This window comes from Ranitomeya variabilis, chromosome 2, assembly GCF_051348905.1.
Source record: "Ranitomeya variabilis isolate aRanVar5 chromosome 2, aRanVar5.hap1, whole genome shotgun sequence".
Classification (NCBI taxonomy): Eukaryota; Metazoa; Chordata; class Amphibia; order Anura; family Dendrobatidae; genus Ranitomeya; species Ranitomeya variabilis.
The window spans coordinates 368,846,729-368,865,276 of NC_135233.1; the positions used below are offsets into that span (position 1 = coordinate 368,846,729).

The following is an 18,548-nucleotide window of genomic DNA, read 5'->3' on the forward strand; positions in this document are numbered from 1 at the left end:
CTCCTAGAAAGTGCATCAGCTTTCACGTTCTTCGAACCAGGCAGATATGGGACCACGAAGTTGAAACGGGAGAAAAACAACGACCAACGAGCCTGTCTAGGATTCAGGCGCTTGGCAGATTCAAGGTAAATCAGATTTTTGTGATCAGTCAAGACCACCACACGATGTTTAGCTCCTTCGAGCCAATGTCGCCACTCCTCAAATGCCCACTTCATAGCCAACAACTCCCGATTATCAACATCATAATTCCGCTCGGCAGGCGAAAACTTTCTTGAAAAGAAAGCACATGGTTTTATCACAGAGCCATCAGAGCTTCTCTGCGACAAAACAGCCCCTGCTCCAATCTCAGAAGCATCAACCTCGACCTGGAAGGGGAGAGAGACATCTGGCTGACATAAGACTGGAGCTGAGGAAAACCGGTGCTTCAGCTCCCGAAAGGCCTCCACGGCCGCAGGAGACCAATTAGTCACATCAGAACCCTTCTTGGTCAAATCCATCAAAGGTTTAACCACGCTAGAAAAATTAGCGATGAAACGACGGTAAAAATTAGCAAAACCCAAGAACTTCTGAAGACTCTTAACAGACGTGGGCTGAGTCCAGTCATGAATAGCCTGGACCTTGACTGGGTCCATCTCCACAGTAGAAGGAGAAAAAATAAAACCCAAAAAGGAGACCTTCTGTACTCCGAAGAGGCATTTTGAGCCCTTCACAAATAAAGTATTAGCACGCAGGACCTGAAACACCATCCTGACCAGCTTCACATGGGACTCCCAATCATCAGAAAAGACCAAAATGTCATCCAGATAAACAATCATAAATTTATCCAGATATTCTCGGAAGATGTCATGCATGAAAGACTGAAACACAGAAGGAGCATTAGAGAGTCCAAAAGGCATCACCAAGTACTCAAAATGGCCTTCAGGCGTATTAAATGCTGTTTTCCATTCATCTCCCTGCTTAATGCGCACAAGGTTATACGCACCACGGAGATCTATCTTGGTGAACCAACTGGCACCCTTAATCCGAGCAAACAAATCAGACAATAGTGGTAAAGGATACTGAAATTTGACTGTGATTTTATTCAGAAGACGATAATCTATACAAGGTCTCAACGAACCGTCCTTCTTGGCCACAAAAAAAAATCCTGCACCAAGAGGGGAAGAGGATGGGCGAATATGTCCCTTCTCCAAAGACTCCTTTATATAACTCCGCATCGCGGCATGCTCTGGTATAGACAGATTAAAAAGTCGTCCCTTAGGGAATTTACTACCAGGAATTAAATTTATAGCACAGTCACAATCCCTATGAGGGGGCAGGGCACTAGACCTGGGTTCATCAAATACATCCTGGTAGTCAGACAAAAACTCAGGGACCTCAGAAGGAGTGGAAGAAGCAATAGACACCAACGGAACATCGCCATGAATTCCCTGACAACCCCAACTTGACACAGACATAGCTTTCCAATCTAAAACTGGATTATGAGCCTGCAGCCATGGCAGACCCAAAACGACAACATCATGCAAATTATGCAGAACAAGAAAGCGAATCACCTCCTGATGTATGGGAGTCATGCACATGGTCATTTGCGTCCAATACTGAGGCTTATTCTCAGCCAATGGCGTAGCATCAATTCCCCTCAGAGGAATAGGAAATTCCAAAGGCTCCAGGACAAAACCACAGCGCCTGGCAAACGACAAATCCATAAGATTCAGGGCAGCACCCGAATCCACAAAAGCCATAACCGGGTAGGATGACAAAGAACAAATCAAAGTAACAGACAAAATAAACTTAGGCTGCATAGTACCAATGGTGACAGGTTTAGCGATTTTTTTAAAGCGTTTAGAGCATGCTGAGATAACATGAGTAGAATCACCACAGTAAAAGCACAACCCATTTTGACGTCTATGACTTTGTCGCTCAATTCTGGTCAGAGTTCGGTCACATTGCATAGACTCAGGTCTCTGTTCAGAAAATACCGCCAAAGGATGAGCAGATTTGCGCTCCCGCAAACGCCGATCAACCTGAATGGCTAAAGCCATAGAATCACTCAGACTTGTAGGGGTGGGAAACCCCACCATAACATTCTTAACGGCCTCAGAAAGACCTTCTCTGAAATTTGCAGCCAAGGCACACTCATTCCATTGAGTAAGCACCGACCATTTCCGAAATTTTTGACAATACACCTCTGCTTCATCCTGACCTTGAGAGATAGCCAGCAATGCTTTTTCTGCCTGATTCTCAAGATTAGGCTCCTCATAAAGCAGCCCAAGAGCCTGAAAAAATGCATCTACATTAAGCAATGCAGGATCTCCTGGCGCCAGAGAGAAAGCCCAATCTTGAGGGTCGCCACGCAACAAGGAGATAACAATTTTAACTTGCTGAGCGGATTCACCAGAGGAACGAGGTCTCAGAGATAGAAATAACTTACAATTATTCTTAAAGTTTAGAAACCTAGATCTATCACCAGAAAACAATTCAGGAATGGGTATCTTTGGTTCTGACATAGGGCTATGAATAACAAAATCCTGAATACTTTGCACCCGTGCAGTCAGATGATCCACACTAGAAGTCAGAGTCTGAAAATTCATGTCTGCAGCTGAGCTCAAAACCACCCAGAGTTCAAGGGGATGAAAGAAGCTAAACAGACTGCAGCAAAGGAAAAGCGGGAGGAAAAAAAAAAATGTACTCAGGTCTTCTTTTTATCCCACTTCTGCGATGCATTAAACACTTTTGAGGCCTGCTCTACTGTTATGATCCTTAGTGGTTGAGGATCACAAATTACTCCAGCTAAGTAACATACATAAGACAAGCTCTAGGGAGGTGGCAAACTGGATTGACCGCAAATCTGAACCTATCCAAACACACTAGAAGTAGCCGGTGAACGTGCCTAAAAATCCTAGACGTCTCGAGCCAGCCTGAGGAACTAACTACCCCTAGAGAGAAAGAAAGACCTCTCTTGCCTCCAGAGAAATAATCCCCAAAGAAATAGAAGCCCCCAACATATAATAACGGTGAGGTAAGAGGAAGGCACATACACAGGGGTGAAAACAGATTTAGCAAATGAGGCCCACTAATACTAGATAGCAGAAAATAGTAAAGGGGTCTGTGCGGTCAGTAAAAAACCCTTACAAAATATCCACACTGAGATTTCAAGAACCCCCGCACCAACTAACGGTGTGGGGGGGAGAAACTCAGTCCCCTAGAGCAACCAGCAAGCGAGGAAATCACATTTTAGCGAGCTGGACTAAAAACATAATAAATGCTGATAATCAAAAAATGATCAAACAAAAACTTAGCTTGTCTTGGAGAGACTGGGAGCAAGGTAGTCACAAGGAATCTGAAGAGCACTGAATACATTGAGAGCAGGCAAGGAACTGAGTATCCAGGTGAACTAAATAGGAAACCAACCAAGGATAACGAACCAGCTGATGCTGCCAACCTGCAGAAAGACAACACTACACAGTACCACTTGTGACCACTAGAGGGAGCCCAAAAACAGAGTTCACAACAGTTCACAGCCTCCAGGTGTTCCAGCAGCTGGAAACTCCAATAACCTTAAAATGTTCCTCAAAGTTTCCCATGAGGTTTCCGGCCCTTGCAGCTGCCAAGAGACCCGGTGGCTGTGAACTCTGGTAACCTGAAAAGTCATCTGAGTTCAAGCCACTGGGTCTTATGATAGCTCCAGTGCCGTACTGTTGAATGTAGGAGTTCCAAGTGCCAGACTCACCAATCTGGCACTGGCACTTGCAAAGCCAGAGAAACAATTGTAATGATTGACATTACTGTTCTTGTTAAATTCAAAATGTTATTAAATTAGAAAAAAAATGAGTGGGGGTCCCCTGTAATTTTCCTAAGCAGCAGAGAGAAATCTAATGGCTGAGTGCTGATGTTAATATTCTGTGAAGGAGGGCAATATCCCTAAAAGTTCTCAGGCTATTAATATCATCTCAGAGCTGTTTGGTTAGCCTTTACTGGTTACTTTATGGGAAGACCCCAGAAAAAAATGACATACGGCCCTCCCATAATTTCAAACCAGCAAAGGCTAAACAGACGGCTGTGGACTAATATTAATAGCCAAGGAAATTGTCCCTCCTTCCAGGCTAAGAACATGAGTCATGAGCTTCCTCAGAAATGGCGCATCAATTAGATGCACCAAATCTAGTGCTTAGACTCACTATTCCCACTAGTCCCGTGGCGGTGGCAAGTGGGGTAATATTTGTGGGGTTGTTGTCACCTTTGTATTATCAAGTGACCGTAAGCCCAGTGCTTATTGATGGAAAGACTTCTGTAAGACCACTGTCCATTACTAACCCTATAGTTTGATTGCAATAAAGCCACAGCCAGAGTAAAATTCTTTAGTTGAAAGACACAGACTCCTTTATTTGAAATAAAAAAAGCACAGTTATACTCACTTTACGCCCATTCTATTGAAGCCCTTGTTCCTTGTGAAAAAAACAGAAATTATAAAGAACCATATCCCTCACCTGTTGGACGTGAAGATTAGCAATACTGTCCCACTCCATAATCCATCCCTGCGTTTATGTGGTTTACATCCTGAATGGTGGCATGATGCAACTGTCCAGGCTGAAAATCATGAGAGAATGAGGTACTGCGAATGCAGCTTCAGTGACAAGCAGTGATGTTGTCAAGGTTATCACAGGTCACTGATTCTGCATTCCCACCAGCACTTCACTGTGAGCCTGGACAATGTACTGCAGTGACCTCAATGAGATCACCGTTAGCATCGTGAGAATATTCTGGGGCGGCTGCGAGCTGCTATTTTTAGGCTCGGTGGGCCAATATCCATGGCAGCGTGGCAAACAATGGATATCTGGGCCCCCCATTCATATGAATGGAGTCCAGGTTCAGGTTTGTGTACTGTTCTGGTACCCGAAAAGAACTGTTTTTAGATGTTCGGCCGGACCCGCGAAACTGAACACCCATGGGCTCGCCCATCACTAGTGCCAGCGAAAAGTATGTTGTGGATGTGAGAATTGGCTGTGGGGTGCAGTAAACAAATTGTCAGCTGAATTTGAATCTCAGCAGATTTGCTCATCTCTACTGAAGACCAACCTATTCCAGGCTATCAATACTATTTCACAGAAAATTACTTCATGTTTTTATCATTGAATTTTGAGCTCTTACAGCGGCCTTCCCATTCTGACTAGAGAACGTAGTCAGCATTTAACTTCTATGGAACGTCAAACTCGCCGATCCAACATCCCAGTTGCCATATGGTATAAATACCAGAGACCCAATGAACTTTAGATTTTGAGTTCACCAATGTCAATGTCAATTTGTGGGACATTTTTGCAGTTATTTGTGCATTTACAATTAAAATTTTTTATTTTTTCAAGAATGACTCTAGGGATTATTACAAGTCTAATCTGTGTTCTTGGAGAAACTTCCCAGGGCAATTATCAACACTATATATTACTCTGTTCAAACCACAATTAGACAGATGATGACTCCCATCACTGACAGGTTGTCGGTAAATCTCATTAATAAGATTTCGACTCAAGAGAATTATCCACCTAGCTACCGTAATTAATTACTACATAATAGATCCTTACATCTGAAAGATAGTTCCAGAGATCTTTGGAACTGGTTCTTATATCCAATTTTGAGTAGGATTTGTTTGTCTATATCATTTTTCTTTCCTGTTTCTATTGATTGTATACAGTATCACTAAACATTTTATTGTATTTTGTAACAGTAATAAAGGAAGTTTTGAAATATTCTAATATTGTTTATGGAGAGGGGTTGCCTTGAAATTAGTTTTTTATATGTTTTAGGAAACCATTTAATCATTTAATACCCATGAAATGATCTGTCCATGATGAAGATTTTTTTTTTTTCTGTTCCATTTTTTAATTAAGGATATTTTATTTAAAAAAATATGAGAAGGGACATGTTTGACTGTCAAAAAGGAATAGTAGACAGCACCGCCAGTTTGACTGAGTTATGGTACCGAACACCCCTGGTTTCAATAGAAGCTTGCCCTCGGATCTCGGGTGCTTTTGCCCAAAGTCACAGAAATGCAACCCATAGTTGAAGAAAAAGTGGTAGCACTCACCGATCCTTTAAAATGGGTTGATCCTTTATTCAAACATAGATAAAACCTTCACGGCTCGGGGGTGTGCAAAGGAAAGAGTCGGCAGGTTCCGATGACGGCAGTTTCGCGCCTGATATGGCGCTTCTACGGGACATGTTTGAGATTGAATTAAAATATTTTATTTCATGGTTAATTGATATGTTCCCAAGTGTAAACTTTTTTACAAAAACAAGGTAGGTATGATGGTACTTCTTCACTACAGGGATTAAGAAGTAATAAGTAGTGCAAAGGGCCTCAACTCAACAGCTGCCAGTAAATGTTGAAATCACCACCTTTCATATCTGCTTTCCCCCTTTTTTGGGTTAAGATTGGCAATAGCTATTTTATTACATATACAACACAAAAAATAATCATTTATTTTAATTTCACTGGTGTCTACCAGTAAGAAATTTTTGGCGATATGTTGACATCCAAAGACTTAACAGCATATTGTGTGCTATTGCTTAGTGTAATTCCGTAGTTCATGAGTAAGGCAGTTGAGTGCACCAGAAACACATTGAGGTTCTTGTCCATGGATTAAGGATGCATGTGAAGATATTTTCATTTTATAATCAAAACCAAAGATTTTATATTGTCGGACTGAATTATTTCTACAATCTTCTGATTATCATCGGTGGCAGCGACGATCATCCCATGCTCGGGGTGGGGAACTAGGCAACTGCAATAAGTTGGCTTATTCTATTTATTTTTATTGTAATTCAGTAGTCACATATTTCAAGCTTCAACCAGTCCTAGTAATATGTCATAGCAGGGATGTAACTGCCTTCTCCTCAACACAACTGATTATTCTTTCTCCAGGTTCATCCTGCTCTGTGCTCATTTTTAAATCCATTCTGCTGAGTCAATCTTCCAGTTTACAGCAGCTAAACAGACTGACTGAGGACTAGAGCAGGACTAAAGCTGGAGAAAATAACCCTGTTGTGCTCAGCTGAGGAAATTTTTATTTTTCTCCTTGACTGAGTGAGTAGATCAAGTAAGTTTATTCACAATGCTGCTCCTCTGACAGTTAACCCATATGTATCGATCAGTGCTTTTTATGCTGCAGCCCTTCTTTATGCTGCAGCCCATTCTGGCACAGAACGAGGATGGGTAGCATGCTTGAAATATGTGATTACACATGATGTGTGCATAAACCAAAAATAGCATAGAATATGATTCAAAGTCATTGAATGTCAGCATCTAAACAAATACTGCTTGATAGTATGTGGTGGTAGTCATTTTATAACATTCTCGAAGAATACCTTACTTTTTTTTTCAAATTTTATTATACTTTTCTTTTACTACTATATTCAAACATAAACAGTATAATACAAACACAATATCAGAAAAAAAACACACTAAAAATAGTGTTGCAGCTTTTGCTCCTCAACTATCCCCAAGAAGTTAAGTAATTATTACCCTTTCCATTAACAAGTATGACTTTCCTGTTTAATATTTTAAATTATGTTAGTGATGTATTATGTTCTGTTTATAACTTTTTTTTATCTTTCCAATAGGTAACAACATGGAAATTATAGAAAAAAATCAAACTCTTGTCATGTTCTTCATTATTAAAGGCATTTCAGATTCTCCAGAGCTGCAGTTAATAATCTTCTTTTTAGTTCTTCTTATTTATCTCCTAACCATTGGTGGTAACATGATCATTCTGTTCTTGGTCTGCCTGGATACTAAACTTCACACGCCTATGTACTTCTTGTTGGCCAACTTGTCTGTATTAGACATGTTCTCCACCACCGTGACTCTTCATAATATCCTTATCATTTTTATAACGGGGGATAACAGGATCTCCTATGAGAGTTGCATTTGTCAGATGTACTTTTCTGGGTTTCTGATATGTGATGAGTTCCTATTTCTAACTGCTATGAGCTACGATCGCTATGTTGCTATTTGTAATCCTTTGAGATACCACATGGTCGTGAACCACAGTCTCTGCATTGTTCTTGCAATTTGCTGTTGGCTGTTGGGCATGATAGAGGTGATACCCTACATTATTTTGCTTTTGGGCATTACCTGTTATAAATCGAATGTAATAAATCACTTCTTCTGTGATCTTGTACCTCTCATGATATTGTCCTGCAGTGATACTTCAACCCTTGAGATATTAATCTTGACAGAAGGTCTTCTCCTCCTTACTTTAACCCCATTTATTTTGAAGTTCATATCTTATGTCTTCATCATTTCCACCATACTGAAGATCCAGTCCAGCACTGGTAGACGGAAGGCCTTCTACACCTGCTCATCCCACCTCACGGTGGTCATTCTGCTTTACTCGGTCCTCTTGTTCCAGTATTTGACACCTACATCATTAGATACTTCAAAGTCCAATAAGTTCTTTTCTCTATTTAACACAGCTGCTATCCCTATCTTAAATCCTCTAATTTACAGCTTAAAAAATAAAGATGTTAAGTCAGCCATGATACGAACATTTAGATATATTAACAGTTACAGGAGGTCTACATGAGATCTGCTCAATTGTCACATGGAAAATTGTATAGGACAATTTCAAAATTAGGTACCATGCTCTCAAGCAGGGGAGTAGTTTTTTCTTTGTGTCATATATTATTACATTGTCTTTGCTGTCAATGCTATTCAGAAAATGTTAAAACATTCACCAGTATCCATGTGATTTCTTATATTGGCACCAGTTATTATGATTTATTTTTACAACACCATTGATTCCATATTTATGTACAGTACATGAGAAGGGGTTACATACAAAATATTAATTACAGTGAACAAACTGACAGTCACAGACTGATAGAGAAAGGAAAGGGCACTGCCCTTGCGGGCTTGCAGTCTACAGAATAATGGGGAAGGAGAAAGGTGGTGGTAAGGTTGGTTATTGCAGGCTGTAAGCTTTATTGAAGAGATGCATTTTCAAGTTTCGTCTGAAAGTTCTAAATGTGTTGGATAATAATCGGATGTGTTGGGGCTCAGAATTCTGGAGGGTGGATACTTGATAAAAGTTTTGGAGTAGATTTGGTGAGGAACGTGTGAGTATAGAGGAGAGCGGAAGGTCTAGAGTGGATTAGAGATTACGTGTCAAAAGCTATGGGGAGATTAGTTCTGAGATATATGGAGCAGACAGATTATGAACGGATTTATATGTTAATGTTAAGTATTTGGAATTGAGAGTCCTCAGTGGTTGATACCTTTTAATGGCTAACTGTTTATGCACAGCACAGCACAGAAATAATGCCATAGATAAGACAGGTGACGTGAAGTAGAACTACCATTATGTGAGTGATAAACAGTTATGTCCATAAATATTGGAACAGTTCATAGATAAGGAGTGTGAATGTTTTATTGTCCTCTGATTGGAGTCTGGTTCTATGTTATGATACCCTAACATGGTCTGAGGAACAAATTCCTTAATTGATGTAAAAAGACATAAATCCATGCGACACATTCATTCCTGCACTGAGAATGTCAAAGGGCATCATCAGCTTATATTCCCATACTCTTCTGTCTCTCTGAGATTTGAAGTTACCATTTAATACAAGTATTTTCATGTCCATAATGCTGTGATCAGAGAGACAAAAATGTAGTGCCACAGGTAGATCCATTCTTCTTTCTCTTATTGTGTGGCGATGAGAGTTCATCCTTGTTCTCAGTTTTTGCCATGTCTCCCCTACATAAAGACCCCCAGTTGGACATTTGGTACAACTAATTAGGTACACCACATTATATGTGATGCAGCAGAAAGTACCTGAGATCTTGAAGTCCTGATGTGAATTTGGGATCTTTATCTTGTCCGTGGTCATTATAAATGGACAGGTTTTACATTTTTCTGGTTGCAAAGAAGGGTTCCTGCAGCTGTTTGAGAGGACAGGGAGCTTCTGACAATGATACTTCTTAGTCTAAGCCTGAAGAAAGGACCTGAGTAGTCTCAAAAGCTTACAATTTGTTACCATCTTTTCAGTTAGCCATTAAAAGGTATTAACCACTGAGAACTCCAAATTCTAAATATTTTTCTATCCACTGGCTAACACGGTACCAAGATATATATCTTTCCTGTATGTTAATGTTAGTAGTTATTAGACACCATATATTGTCCCTATGCTGGTGTTTTTATAAAAAAATAAAGATCATAGATCAAAAACCATGCGTGGGTCACTGTGTGGTGTATAAATGGCAATGTTACCGACTCATACTCCTCCTGGCCCTGCTCTCTACTTTCTGCAGGACTGCTCATGCCTCAGCACCTTTGCTCAGTCTTGCTTGCACCAGTAAATTCTCCACTGTCTACTGTGTTGCAGCTAGACGACCACCTCTCTAAGTCTGGCCTACTCCCACTATGCACAGCAGGACTGTAGCAGTGTAGGTGAAGGGTGACGAGACTTATTTTGAACTTCTGTCAAAGATTGATGGCCCATCACCCATCCATAAACCTGGCAGCCAAGAATAAACCATTGGTAGATGCTAAGGAAAGCAAGGTTAATTTTAGTTTCTCAACCACAATGTCCACCTTCTGGGATTGTGGGGTCATACCACCTAAAGTGTGCATACTGCAGATTGTTGAACACTGTTCTACGACAGCTAATCTTCATAAATTCCTGCTTATCTGAAAAGAATTATATTAGGTGGTTAATCAGTGCTACATTATATCTGATGGTCCAAAGCTATGACTGGTAAGTGGCGCCTTGAGATCGTTAATTGCATCAAATCTAATGTAATCAATCACGTCTCTTGTGATCCTGTACAATTTTCTTGAACCTAGATCCCAGTCTTGATATTTTTGACTATTATTTACTAAGGCCCCAATTCATTAAACCTTTTTGCCAAAAAAAGTGTAAAAAGCTTTGAAAAGTCACAAAATTTTTGTGCAATGCAAGACTGCGCAAAAATTGTTACGACTTTTGGTGTTTCCACTAAGCCATAACAAAATGGGTAGAGATGGGGCAGGAATGAAGCTTCAAGACCCTCGCTCCTCAAATTATCATCTCTGACTGCAGTAAGATTTGTAGGAAGGCAAACCCAATCTCACATTTCACCAAGCCCCCTCATCAAGAATGGTCTGAAAAACACTGGTCTTGATTAATTGGGACCTGGTGTCTTTTTGACCCTTAGGCAATTCTCCCATAATATTGTTTCTTATATATTTATAAACTTGACCATAATAGAAATATATATTCCTTAAACAATGTTGGAAGCCATCATGGACAATGTACAGTATATATCATAAGAAAACTGAACTCATAATTGAATCCATAAACTGGATAACACCAAAGGCCTACTGTACATCAAAGAGACAATGAGCTGTAAGTGTGGGGGATACAAAACCTGTTAGGCAGGAAAGCATTGTGTGTCCTGTGTTGTGGTGCCTTTTGTTCGGTTAATAGAAAGCACCTACATTCCAGATGGACATCTTGTCTGGCCTTTTGGAAGGTACATACTGTATAATCCCTGTGGTGTTTTGATTACAAACCATTGTTCTTGATGGACATCTTCCCTCCAGCCTAAATGGAATTTGAACTTGTCCTCAGGCTTGTTTGATACCAGGATTTGGCTAAATATACAAGGACACCATCTGTAGGAAGCTGAAGACCTCTGCATTCTCATGTGACCCTTGATTATCTTATCCATTCTCGATCTAAGAGCGCCACCTTCAGGAGAGAATTGACATCAGCAGCCATGTGCATGTTTCTAGTGAACTCAAAAGACTGTGACCTGATTGGATGGTACCAATATGTGGAGGTGTTCCAGGGATGAACAATGTATGGGTCATGTCTGACTCTGACTGATATAAAGGTAGTGCACCAAGGTGTTGGGCTCACATATACTGGCAAATCTATAAGCTAAATATCTTCCTTTTTACTGTAATTTTTATACCAATATTGCAGTTTCATTATTCCAATATTTCATATGTACATAATGTAGCGTTTTCTTATTTTCTATGGCAGTAATGCAGTTCCAATGTTCTAGAGTTATGATTCTTAGCAATACATGGTGCAACTTAATATTTTTGACAAAGACACGGACAGCCTATAATTTTAAGGGTAAGATAATTTTAACATTGAGAGATAGAATATCAAAAATAAAATCCAGAAAATCACATTGTATAAATTATATAAATATACTTGCATTTTACAGTGAGAAATAAGTATTTGATATCTCTGGCAAACAAGACTTACTACTTGGTGGCAAAACCCTTCTTGGCAAAGACTGCAGTCAGACTTTTTTGTTGATGATGATAAGATATGGCCACATGTCAGGGGGAATTTTGGTCCACTCCTCTTTTCAGATCATCTCTAAATCATTAAGATTATGAGGCTGTCGCTTGGCAACTTGGAACTTCAACTCCCGCCATAAGTTTTCTTTAGGATTAAGGTCTGGAGACTAGCTAGGCCACTCCATGACCTTAATGTGCTCCTTTTTGAGCCACTCCTTTGTTGTCTTGGCTATATGTTTTGAGTCATTGTCTTGCTGGACGACCCAGCCACGACCGATTTTTAATGTCCTGGCGGAGGGAAGGAGCTTGTCACTCAGGATTTTACGGTACATGGCTCCATCCATTCTCCCATTGATGTGGTGAAGTAGTCTTGTTCCTTTATCAAAGAAATACCCCCAAAACATAATGTTTCCACCTCCATGACTGACAGTGGGGACGGTGTTCTTTGGGTCATAGGCAGCATTTCTCTTCCTCCTCACACGGCGGGTTGAGTTAATGCCAAAGAGCTCAATTTTTGTCTCATCTGACCACAGCACTTTCTCCCAATCCCTCACATTCAGGTGTTCATTGGCAAACTTCAGACTAGCCTGCACATGTGCCTTCTTGAGCATGGGGACCTTGCGGGCACTGCAGGATTTTAAACCTTTACGGCGTAATGTGTTACCAATGGTTTTCTTGGTGACTGTGATCCCAGCTACCTTGAAATCATTAATAAGTTCCCCTGTGTAGTTTTAGGCTGATTTCTCACCTTCCTCATGATTACAGATACCCCACAAGGTGAGATTTTGCATGGTGCCCCAAATCGATGTCGATTGACAGTCATTTTGTATTTCTTCCATTTTCTTCTTATTGCACCAACAGTTGTCTCCTTCTCACCCAGCGTCTTACTTATGGTTTTGTAGCTCATGCCATCTTTATGCAGGTCTATGATCTTGTCCCTGACATCCTTATAAAGCTCTTTGGTCTTGCCCATGTTGTAGAGGTTAGCGTCTGACTGATTAATTCTGTTGACAGGAGTCTTTTATAAAGGTGACTATGAGCAGCAGTATTTGAACTTACAAAATCAGCAAGGGATCAAATACTTATTTCTCCCATTGTAAACCTCAAAAAACTTCTTCAAAATTTATAGGTATTATATTGCTCAACTATAGACTAATCCATGGTCTGGAGTACATTTCGTTGGTATATAACCCTTAAAAAACTTGTTCAAAACTTATCAGTATTATATTGATCACCTGTAGACTACTCCATGGTCTGGAGTACATTTCGTTGTTATATAACTAGAGTAGAATGAACTTGTTCAGAAAACATTAGCCAATCTCAAATTTGACACGAACATAGCTCATTCGGATTCGTGTTCGGATTCCTGAGCATTTACCCTCAAATTTGGCAAAATTCGAGCACAGTTCGGGTAAATGATTGCCTTTACATTAATGCTTTTATTAGGACTTTGGCTAGGATAGTGGTGTTGTATGATAGGGGGGCAGGGGTGTGTCTAGGTCAGAGGAACAGCAGAGTTTAATTTTAATTTTTTATTTAACCTAATGTGTTTACGTTCCGGCAACCAAACAGGGCACAGAAACCCTCCACAGCATCCAAACAGTAGGGCTTCTGACATTGGCTGCCAAAGTCACATGTCTCTCTCCATATAAAAATAAAAAGCCTACATCTTATTTTGCTGGCAATGTTTTGTACGCGTAACAACGCATAGAGGCTGCTGTAAGTTGTCAAACAGTTAGATAGATGTCCTGTGTGAAATCGACCTTCCAGCATCTAACTAGTTTGTGCTAATAGTGTTGTTCAGGCAGGAGTCCACATTTCCTAATTCAAATCATCTGGGCTAATACTGTGTTGATGTCAGGACTTGGGATGTCCCATTTACTAATCAAAATTGTTTGGGCTAATACTGGGTGCAGGCACCAGTCCCTATTTCCTAATCAAAATTCTTCGGGCTAATACTGTGTTGCAGTCAGGACTCAGGAGGTCACATTTACTATTTCAAATCATTTGGGCTACTATTGGGGTACGGCAGGAGGCCCCATTTTCTAATTTAAATAATGTGGGCTAATATTTGGGTGCAAGCAACAGGTTCCATTTCCTAATCAAAATCATTTGGGATAATATTGGGGTGCTGGCACCAAGCCAAATTTCCTAATCAAAATTGTAAGAGGTAATACTGGAGTGCAGGCACCAGGCCCAATTTCCTAATCAAAATCATTTGGGCTAATATTCGGGTACAATAATAATGGAACCAGGCGCATTACTCTGTAAAGATAATCAAGAGAGGTGCAAAAGCCAGTAGTAAAAATAAATAACAGTGCCAAAAAGAAGAAACGGACTACTGTAAGGCATGCACACTACACCAAAATAATAAAATATAATAATTTTATTGACCCACAATTACAGAAACAGAAAACATAAAACACAGGTAAAAACGTGAAAACAACCACTCAAACCCTTTGCAATAAATAGATACAATAAGTGCAATTAAATCTTATAACCCTGAGGCAATATAGCTCCTAATAAATATTTATCCAATGCACCCTGGGATATCAATAATCAGGACATGTCAAAATTTGGACGATCCCTAGTATGCCCTAAGAGGGACGAAATCAGCAGGAAAAAACTCAGTGTTGGAGAACCAGCACATAGTGTCCCTACAATTAGGGCAAATGTAAGAAACTCCCCAAAAACCAGGGTTTATAATATGAGCGCTGTGAGTAGCAGATCAGTCAAATAGGATTGATAGTAGTAACCAATGACTGATATACCACTGAAGGAGTAATGGCCAAAAATGGCCAAATCTACCAGAAAAGACACTCATCGTAGGAAAGCCCAGAAAAGATGATCCAGGCAGGAACATCCAAACAGCAGGGGATATGAGTGGGGGACCCCCGGAATCAATCCTATTTGACTGAGGGAAACCAGACAACAATGACTATAAAAAAACTAAATAAAAAATACATATTAGAAACCCATACAAGTACAAAGTAAAATAAGACAATACACATCCCTAAATACTGCCCCCCAATCCCTAAAATCCACGTAACCATGATAAACCTATGAACATTACAAAAAGGTACTAAACTCCAAATTTACATTGAGCCCATATGGAGCAATGGTCCCCAACATGAAAATCCACTTATTTTCCATTTTGACTAGGCTTTTGCTAAGATTACCCCCTATGGGTTCCAAGGACACCATGTCTATGCCCTTAATCTTCAACAGACAGGAGTTGCTGTTATGATAATGGTAAAAATGTCTAGGCAGAGTTTTATGTTGTTGAGGATCTTACGCTGGGTTCTGACCCTGAGTTCATAAGTTTTTAGTCCCACATAAAATTTGCCACACGGGCACTCTGCACAATATGCAACTCCCTTGGATGAATAGGAGATGACTTGCCTGCTGGTAAAGATTCTATCCCCCATAGAGTTGCAATACGTTTTGCTCTTAATCATATTTGAACAGGCCTTACAATGGCCGCAGTGGAAAAAAACTGTAGTCTCAAGCCATTTTTTAGTCTGAAATTGCTGGGGCTCATGGTTTTTGTACTTGTTTTGTATTGTATGTTTACTTTAATTTTTATTCTTAATAAAGTAAACTAATTGATTTATTTATGGTAGTGTCCACTTTTCACTACTTGGTGCACTTTTTAATTTGTTGCATCATTTCATCCTCTGCCTGTTCAGCTATATTAGAAGGCTTGTAGCTAGTGATGGGCAACCCCTCGATGATTGGGATTGGCAGGTGCGCCCGAGTTTTTTTGTAAAGTTCGAGCTCGGGGCTGGAGATGATGCGAACTTGCGTCCGAACCCCGAGCTTGGAATTTACAGATATGGGATGGGGCAGGGGGGCTGTGAAACAAAGAATAAAGTTAATAATAAACATTATTATACTTACCTGTCCAGCGACGTGTCCTCCCGTCCTGCTGTCTCCCGGCCGCATCTACTTCCGGGACCGCTCATTATCTTCCGGGTTATTCACGAACATTGCTCGGCACTTTTCGGCCAGCGTTGGCAGTTAATACTGCCGGAAGTTAATGAGCGGCCCTGGAAACAGATGCGGCAAGGAGATAGCTGGACGGGAGGACGCGTCGCTGGAAAGGTAAGTATAATTATATTGTTTATTATTAATTTTATTATTTTACAGGCCCTGGACCTGAACTGTAACATGGGTTTCCCATGGAAACCCGTGTTCGGGACCTTGTGACCGAACACTATGTGTTCGGTACGGGTCCAGAACTTTACAGTTTGGGTTCGCCCATCCCTACTTGTAGCAACTCCAATTAGCAGCTTTCCCTTATATTGCTGTCCCCATGTACATTTACCCAAAGTGACTCTACATTGTCGCAGCTCCCCCCCAATGTCATCATTGAGCACAGGTTTTATGTTTCATTTTACGAAAATACACACCCCTCCACCTTTTTTGTCTTTCCTGTCCGTTCTAAATGTAGGGTAACCATCTACGTTTGTTAATCAGTCATGGATTTCATCCAGCCAGGACATTGTATTCTGTGACTGACATAACAGTCTCCAGTTCATTAATTGTGTTGGCGAGAGTTCTTGCATTTGCTAGCAGAAATTGAATACTATTATTATTTGTTACACCTACTTAGCTTTCCTTGCATATCTCAGCCCCCTAAATCCTCATTGACCCCCTACTGCCTCCATCTTTCTATTCTCTCTATTCCTTTATTATGACAAAGACCCTTCCTCCCCCCAGATCCTAGTTCATAGTTGGATTGACAAACATCTACAACCATTAACCTCAATTCATGGATTCCTCATAATAGATCATTGGAGGCGACTTCTTTTCATTTGAATAAATATAGTAAGTGCATTTTAGATTTGGAAGAATTCATCCATAGGGGTAGTTATTATTTTTTAAAACATATTTTTTATGCTTAATTCAGAGCTTTTTTGTCCAAATTAAAGAAGCACCAATGGTATCGCGTTTTCACCTTCGTTAGCTATTCTTTAAGTTGCTTGGTGGGGGAGTTATTTATTTTTTCAGATGATGGTTTATTTCATCCACATGTTGCCTGGTATGGGCGGTATATGGATGACATACTTATTATCTGGTCTAATGATGCTAGTACTGCATCTGCCTTTGAAAAGTTTACTCTTCCTGTTTGATATGAAATAGAGTTTGCAGATTTTTAATCACAGGTGCCTTCCTATTTCGTAAACTTTTAGAGAATAAAGGCTAGAAGCTATTCAAATAATCTGGTGTTAATTTTTTGCTCATGTATACTGCTGGTCAGCAGTTTGTATCACGATACTGTGGACAGAAGCAGCGGCAAGGCACATTGAGACTTTTCATGATTTTTCATATTTTTTATAGGAATACCAGGGCATGGTTAATAGCATCCGCGGTTCAGTTTGAAATAAAGGACAAAATCAATTAACCAATGATTGATTAGTTATTAATCAAGCATGATGTAATAAATGTTTCTTTTATTTTCTTTTAATGACTATGTATGACAGGTAAACTTTATTGTTAAATGAAAAGAATGCAGTATTAAAATCTTCTAATGTTACAAGATTGGTACATATCTGCTTATATCGATATTGCCTTTTGTAATATACAATTAAGTGTGCCAATAATGTTGAACACAAATTGTATAATGTAATATAATAAAATATAATATAATGTTATATAGCTTAAATAAAAAATTAGAAATTCTAAGGAGAATTCTCCAATAAAACAGACAAAATAAACAAGACATCATGGATTTACCAACAAACACAGACACATTTTATTATATTTTTACATTTTTTCTTGAGAAAGGTTCCTGTTGGGACCGATACATCGCTTTCTGGGCTGATTAAATAGCTCTTTTTCACTACAAACGGTGTGCTGCCTCCAATTTTCCTCTTTTATAATTGAGGTTTGGTATTTGCCTGGGGGGCTCTGCACCCGGTCTCTTCTTTGTGCTGCTCTAATTTTCTATTTCTTACATTTTACAATAGCTATAGTGATTTGATCATACATTAATAGTTTGTCTTTTTTCTTTCTTGCATAATGTCTTTACTTAATTCTCTGATGTTATGAGAGCTTTATATAGTCTAAAAGGTAGGGAATGGATAAATTTATACAATTTTTTAAATATATGTAATTTTACAGGGATTAATATGTAGATTAATTATATTGTTCACTGTAAATTACAACAGTAAAATATTAAGAAAAAAACTATTAAATACATATTAGAAACATAGAGGGTTACAGATGAAAAAATGTTCTCTCTTTAAAACTGATCTT

At 39.6% G+C, this 18,548-nt stretch overlaps 1 protein-coding gene across 1 annotated transcript; it reads left to right on the forward strand.

The window, feature by feature from the left end:
• The first annotated feature begins 7,619 nt into the window (after positions 1-7,619).
• Positions 7,620-8,576, forward strand: LOC143803775 (olfactory receptor 2AP1-like). The gene has a single exon (XM_077281543.1). It carries the CDS (start codon positions 7,620-7,622, stop codon positions 8,574-8,576), a length of 957 nt encoding a protein of 318 aa, XP_077137658.1.
• The last annotated feature ends 9,972 nt before the right edge of the window (positions 8,577-18,548 follow it).